Consider the following 7209-nt stretch of genomic DNA (forward strand, 5'->3'; position numbering starts at 1 on the left):
CATTGGGACACCCTCAATCTTTCAGCAGAAGCAGCCACAGAAGCAGCACAAGCTGGCCGTGTTGAAGCTGTAAGGAGAAGACATATTGGCTGCAGTACTTCTTCACAGGATTAAAGTGACACCCTCCGCATTTCCCAGAAAAAGCTGGTATCTGCAGACTTTCTGCTGGACTTATGCCTATGCAGCATCAGACACAGATATTTGACTATCAAATAACCCATATCTGTACCTTCTGCCCACTGGAGCTCCAGCACCCACCAGAGATGCTGTAGCATGTCACTATGCATCTGACACTACCACCTGGGGACCCCATAGAAGAACAGGCAATGTAGAAGCATCATCAAAACTGCTAAAAGCCGAACTTTTCCTGCACTGACATCACACGACAGCTGCCTTGTGATTAGGGCATGAAATACCTATAGCCGTACAGAGCTGATAATCAGTATAGACCTTTGTGATGAATGCTGAAGGCCTTCCGTGGCCAAGCCTAGCAAAGACAATACTGCAGGAGGTGCTTCCTTCCTCCAAACAGAAAGCAACACTGTCAGGGTGGGAAAACTGAGGGCAAGTCAAGTTAAATGATATCCAGATCCCATTTTGCACTGGGATGCGGGTGTTATTGCTAGTCAGAAGACAGAAATTAGACACCTAAAAAGGCCTAAGAGGCACTTTATGGCTTGTGCGGAAGAGAAGAATCAGAGAAAGAATAAAGAAAAGGAACTGGACAGCCACATGGGGTGGAGAGGGAGCTGCACACACTCCCCCGCCCCCACAACCCTCTCTTAGCAGCCACAAGGCTCCCTTGAACAACACTTGGGAGGTGCTGATCCATACAGCCCTGCTGCTGTAGTGCAGATTTCACTAAGCCTGAAAGAGAAGAAGCCGTCCACCCCTGACTTCAGGAATCAAAGTTAACAGGGCAACTTCTCTACAGATGCAAATGGGAACACTCATTTAAAACCCTGGGAGCCACACTTTTAATGCTGGCAGAGTTTAGTGGAGCAGTGCCTGTTGTTTGGTGACCAAGCCAGGCATGCCAGGAATGAAGGAGGCAGAGCTCTGCACCTCTGGAAGATCACAGCTTCCAGGGCATCTGCCTCAGACACCCCGTCCAAAGCAGAATTTTAAAAGCACAATTCGAAGAATTGATGAGTGACTAGAGGAAGACGGATGAGGAAGCAGAAATAAACAAGACTGACAGCTGGAGAGCTGCAGGGGGACAATGGGGTGATGATGAGCAGGTGAGTGATGAGTTGGAGGAGAGGGACTGATATACACCTGGCAAGGGAGGAGCAAAGTCTCAGCATGGAAGGGCATGAATTGATCTCAAAAGGGAAACATGAGGAGTACTACTAAAACATATTTTTTAAAAGTAAGACAATTTAGGTGGTGTTTGGCCATGGTTCATGAAAGCAGTAAAAGCATTAGGTAGATCCTCCTCTCCAGTTCACGGAGAATGGCCACAGAGCATCACTGTGTGCTTATGGATTTGAACCTGCATGGTTTTGAAAGTGAGCTGGAAACTCAAGTGGTTTGCTTTCTTCCACCCCAGGGAAAAACATTGGAGGGCTACATGGGAAGATGATGTGAAGCCAAGGCAGCTTTTGCCTACCTTCTGCAACAGGAGAGAGCCTGAATACTTAGTCACAATAGAGTACAGCTCCCCACCAAAGGCATCTGCCCAAGACTTCACCCTAAAGAGAGAAAAAAGGAAAATCAGTATTAATGATTCAAAGACAGCAGAACTGCTTGCTTCTTCAGGCAGGAAAATCTCCATCATGGTGAGTATGAGCCCTTCCTATAATTCTTTAAGCCACTATACTGACAATGCCAATGCTTTCTCCCCATATTGCTAGCCAGAAAAGCAGTAAGTAAGGAGACAGGCACTGCTCTTGGACATTCCGTGCAGGACATTGCTCAGTGAGGAGAAACACTGAGTTCTGCTGGTCTCAGTTACTATATTCTGACTAAGAGATAAATTTGTCTTGCCTAACTTTAGAGGTGCAAAGGTTGTATATTTGGTCTTAGGTATCTTTCCATTTCCTTTGTTGTTAGTAAAGTGAAATAAATAGCTCTCCAGACACCTATTTGTCTTCATTGACTGCAGACAGAGCCTGGAGTGAAGGGCTAGACACCGAATGTCAAGCCAGCTGAAGAAAAATAAGTGTCAGACCTGAAAGAAGTTGTCAAGATTCACCCCTTAGATTCAGTTTCTAGAGCTGCATGGGGCAGACACTAATAAGTTAGATGAATTTGCAGTTCTCGGTGGAGGCACTACAGCTTGATAATGCCAGAGTAGATTATGCTCCTCATCATTGTAAAACAGTACTCACATTTGTGCCATCCTGTAAATAACTGATGATAGCAATAGCACATGGGCAACAGAAGAACATTTGAAGAGCAGCCTGAACACTGCGCCATCCAAATCAAAATAAATGGCTCTCGTAATTGACAGAGCACTTCATCAGAAATCTGTTACATGATTCACATTAGGCAGTTCCACCTACATGCGGTTCCTTCAACAAGGATTCATTTAGGAGAGATTTATTTAATGGCATAAAGGGCCTTCTCCACTTACCAGAATACACTACTTATTTACAGGGTGCAGAGTCTTACCTATGGCTTCTACTAGATTTCTTCCAGTCCTAAGAAGGCTTTAACACTAGGGCTTGGTTTCCAAGAGCATTGCACCACTTCTGTAGCAGAATAATACACCAATATAGAGATGAGCTCTAAAGTAAAGCCAGCACAAATGGAATAATCACAACAGCAAACTTCAGCCTGAGAAAGCCTCTTTAGGCTCCCTTCTTGCAAACAGGGACAGATAGGCAGCTATAAGTGAGGATATGGAGCAGACATCCAGCTTCTGCTCTGAACTGCACCTCTCTCCACTGCCTGTAAAAGGATGATAATGAGAGAGTGGGTGCCTTTTTAATCATTCCTTAACTGGCAATGAGGAATTAATTTCTAATCGCCGTGATCTAGCACCAGCTGAAGTCAACAAGGCTGCTTCTTCGTTTTCCTTTTCTTTTTTTTTTTTGATATTGTTCTCTGCATCTTATTTTGATTGGCAGGGCTTTCATCTCTTCATTTCATTCTTAGAGAAAAAAGAATATGGGTATTTGCGGTGGGACCAGAATATATTGCCCCATATCTGATTTATTTAGCGAGCCTAGAATAAAAGAGGAAACCCAAAACAGGGACCCCATGGGATGCTTTCCTGTTTGTTGTAGTGACTAATGCATTCCCTGAGATATGAGGATCTCTGAATCAGCTTTTAACTTGATGCCCAGCTGCTGCTGCTGGTTTTATAACTTCTGTGTATGAGAAGTTTTGTGTTGATATTAACTAATATTCTCCAGTCTTCCCACCTTTTACTGTGAAAATAAAGAATCTTAACATGGAGTTTGGGATTATAGTAAGTTATCAGGGCAAAGACAGGGAGGAGCAGAGAGAGGGCCAAAAACTGGCAGCTTTGGGGGGATGGTTGGAAATTTTGGGGACACAAAGCAATGAGAGGGCACTAAGGTCTCAAATCCCTCTGTGACAGAGCCAGAGAGTGGGAAATTAAAAATATATGGTGGCATTTTATGGAAGTTCAAAAGGAGGCAAGTGAAGAGGCAGAAATACACTGGCATGTACATATTTAAAAGACAATTACTTGCCAGGGGAGGGAGTGACCTTAGAGTGCTAGAAAATTAAGGGCAGCCTGCTGAATTTAAATAGGTTTCTTTATTTTTTCATAAACAAGTGAGAGAAAAGATCAATCTAAAGTTCATCACTTTGCACAGAAATTTCATCTAAGGCTGCTCACTCTGTGAACTCAGAAGCACACATATAGAGGCAGTAGGGGCAGCCTAAAGAGGGCATAACGGGTTGATTTTCACTTCTCCCACCAGCATTTCCTGATGTTTCTGAGCAGCCAGCCCCAAATCCTCACTGTCCTCACAGCTGCAAGCACTCCTGCCCATGCCATGGACGGCTGATGAGTAGAGCAGTGGCCAGGAGGAATGAGGTGGTGGTTTCTGTGCTGAACCTTCACCACAGACACTTTGCTAGCAGTTGACTGAGCAGATTTTTTTCACCACTGGGGTTAAAGCTGGGTGAGCTCTGCAAAGATGTGAATAAGTTGGCAATGAATCAAGCATGGTGCAGCAAAGCCAGACACGATTTGGGGAGAAGCGCAGGCCAATTTTGTCTTGTGTCACTTAACTGTGATTGAATCCAGCTGGTGTTCAAAAGCCTCTGGTTTTGTGTCACCAAAATGTCACTGTATGATCCATGGAGCAGGTCCATTTTCTGCTGATTCACTCCCTTTGGTGTTGCTGGCAATGTGTTCTTCTACTGAAATTTCATTTGAAAAGTGCAACTTTTGTCTTTTGGTTAAATTCATGATTGTATTTGAAACACCAGGGATTAATTCAGCTGTTGGTCTGGTGTTGGTACCAAGGGAGAAAAGCTCTTTTTCTATTGTTGATTCTTCATTCTTGTATGTGAATAAGTTCTAGATTGTGCAAAGTGAGATAACTCTTTTCTCAGTAGTAAAGGTCTATCACATTATAATCAAACATATCAGAAAAGGATTTAGTCAGAGATTGTCTGCCTGTAATGCTGGCACTTGTATTTAGTGGCAAAAAGAGCAGAAAGGACAGACTGGCTTCTTAATGCCACCGATTTCAAGACCAAAATGTATTTTGACGCAGTATTTACCCTGAACATCAAAAGCTGATTTTTATTTTACACGGTTTGAAATGATCAGAGGTTGGATACTATTCTGTATAACATCTGTGTCCTTTTTGTGAAACCTAAATCAGAAGGACTTTGCTGTGCAGCTAAGAATAAACTTGGTGGCAAAGTGTCCTGAGACCTTCTCCCAGTTAAAATCAGAGCAATGCTTGGTAATCATCATAGAATCATAGAATGGTTTGGGTTGGAGGGGACGTTAAAGATCATCTAGCTCAAACTTCCCTGCCATAGGCAGCGACACATTCCACTAGACCAGGTTGCCCGTAGCTTCATCCAGCCTGGCCTTGAACATCTTCAGGAACAGGACATCCATGAATTCTCTGGGCGACCTGTTCAGTGCTTCACCAGCATCACAGTAAAAAATTTCTTCCTAATATGTAATCTGAATCTCCCCTTTATCAGCTTAAAACCATCACCACTCTCCCTATCACTGCACTCTTTGATAAAGATCCCCTACCCAGCTTCCTGTAGGAAAATGGTAATCACATTGGCCAGCACATCTGCAAGAGTCTTATTGGTAATTTTTCAATATAAACCATTTTCTCAATGTCGGGAAAGGGATGACTTTGGTCGGTATAGCATATATATCCTCCTGAAACTTGATGGCAGTGTTGTGTCCTCTCCAGACCACTCGTCTGTCCTGTGCAGACTGTGCAGACTGCCCTATGCTTCCAGAGAAGCTGCCCCACAACAACTTTTACCAGCCGCGGTGCTGACATTTTTAATCCCTAAAGGGTTTAACTTGCCTAAATCAGCTTAACAAGGCAAAGTTTTTAGAAACTGGGTTTGCTGAGAGCTGCTAGCCTCCTGGTGGCTGCTGGAGCTGCACTGCTGCTGGGGAGCTTTCCAGCAGTGTCTGTGCAGGAGGAACTGCTCATGCACACCAACACGCATGCTGGTGTGGGTGCCCTGTAAATCTACATCTAAAAATGTTTATGAAAATTCCTTGCATGTGGACTAGCACCTGGACCCAAACACAGCATGTGCTCAAAACATGGCTGTTCATACTTTGCGTTGCAGCCCGGCTTCTCACTTTGTATGCTCCAAAGCTTTCAGAAGGGCTACTATGTCCTTTGTAGTAAAGTGGAGCAGGAACAAGCAAGAAAAGCTGCTGTGCCCTCTTTCCTTTATTTAGCCTTCCTCCTCTAACATCCACTGCCATCTGCACACAAGAACAAGCGTGTGTGTGTGTGTGTATTACGCAGGCTACGTACGTGCGCACAAAGGCTTTTTTAAGCTGTCAGTGTATCAGACCAGCTCAAGGGATCAGAGTTTCAGAGTTGCAAGCCTTGCACTGCACTACCTGGTTCTCGCGTGTGTTGAAAAGATGTGTGTTTGCTCAAACACCCCATGCGTATGCCTTCTGAGTCCAGATCCTGACCAGTGCTATGTGTCTCCAGGGTGTCCCAAGCAGGCTGTGAACCAGCAGCATCTGCTGGAATTGCTCTGCTAAACTGGGGAGCTGCTAAGCTGGGGCCACTTACACCTGCTTCCATGGCTGCATCACTGCAAGCTGCAGCAGTGGTGGAGTTTTACAAATGTGTCTTTACATTGGTTTTGCCATTTGCCGCCCAGTGCATTAAGCAGAGCATTAATAGATGTGAAAGTGCCTAACTAAAGCAGACGAGTCTCATTGCCCTGCTTGACAAATGGGGAAAAAGAGGTATCGCATCCGCTCTAGATCTGGGAACTTAACTTGTGGATCTGGTGGCTGTGTCCTTTCCCAGGAGCCATTGCCACCATCGTAAGGAAACTACAACCCCCTGCCAGAGAAGCCTGCACCCACAGTGCCTGCCACTGCCAGGGAGGTATTCCCACTCATCCACCCATGCCCACAGCATCACTTACTTCACGCCAGAAATGCCCCATGCCAGAGAGAGGGAAACACTTACGTCTCCAGTGGGATCTTTGTCTGGGCCCTGGTGGAGGGCAGGAGGCAGAAGAGCCAGAGCATCATCCACGGGACGGCCCAGGGCCCCATCCTCCATGAGCCAACCATCAGCAAGGGGACCGGCCGGTGTGATGCGGGGACTCCTCGTCCTTCCTGCTGCCCCGGGGGAAGTCCCACGCGGCCCTCGCCATGCTGCTGGGCAGGGTGCCCTGCTGCTGTGGGGCTGAGCCCCGCGGTTACCCCGGCTGCTTCTGCCCTAAGAATGTGACTGCTGCTGCCGGGAGCCGTCAGAGGTCTCCAGAGTAGGGCAGGTGGCCAAGAACCTACTGGAGACCCTTGCTGGTGGGCACCCACAGGTGCCGTGTGTCTCCGTGCCCCAAGGAGTGTCTGTGCCCGGAGGGAGCTCCGTGCTGAGAGCTGCAGCGGCTACGTAATCCCCCACCAGCCCCTTAATCCCCTCGCCGAGCAGCAGCAGCCACAGATTTAGGGAAGTGGAGTGGGATAAAATCACCCAGGATTACTCTGATTCCTGAAGACGGGTCTCGCTTCTCCAGCCGGAGGTCAGGCAGTGC

The 7209-nt window shown here is 46.4% G+C and overlaps 1 protein-coding gene across 2 annotated transcripts in view; it reads right to left on the reverse strand.

The window, feature by feature from the left end:
- The window catches only part of CACNA2D4 (calcium voltage-gated channel auxiliary subunit alpha2delta 4), a 134570-nt gene extending 127508 nt beyond the window's left edge, over positions 1–7062 (reverse strand). For both annotated transcript variants that reach the window (XM_069860983.1, XM_069860972.1), the window contains exons 1-2: positions 6639–7062; positions 1613–1694 (exon numbers count right to left, since the gene is read on the reverse strand). In XM_069860983.1, the coding sequence (XP_069717084.1) occupies positions 1613–1694; positions 6639–6745 (189 nt within the window). In that variant the 5' untranslated portion in view covers positions 6746–7062. The remainder of the gene's footprint in view (positions 1–1612; positions 1695–6638) is intronic.
- Positions 7063–7209: the final 147 nt, after the last annotated feature.

Source organism: Phaenicophaeus curvirostris, chromosome 1 (assembly GCF_032191515.1).
Source record: "Phaenicophaeus curvirostris isolate KB17595 chromosome 1, BPBGC_Pcur_1.0, whole genome shotgun sequence".
NCBI lineage: Eukaryota > Metazoa > Chordata > Aves > Cuculiformes > Cuculidae > Phaenicophaeus > Phaenicophaeus curvirostris.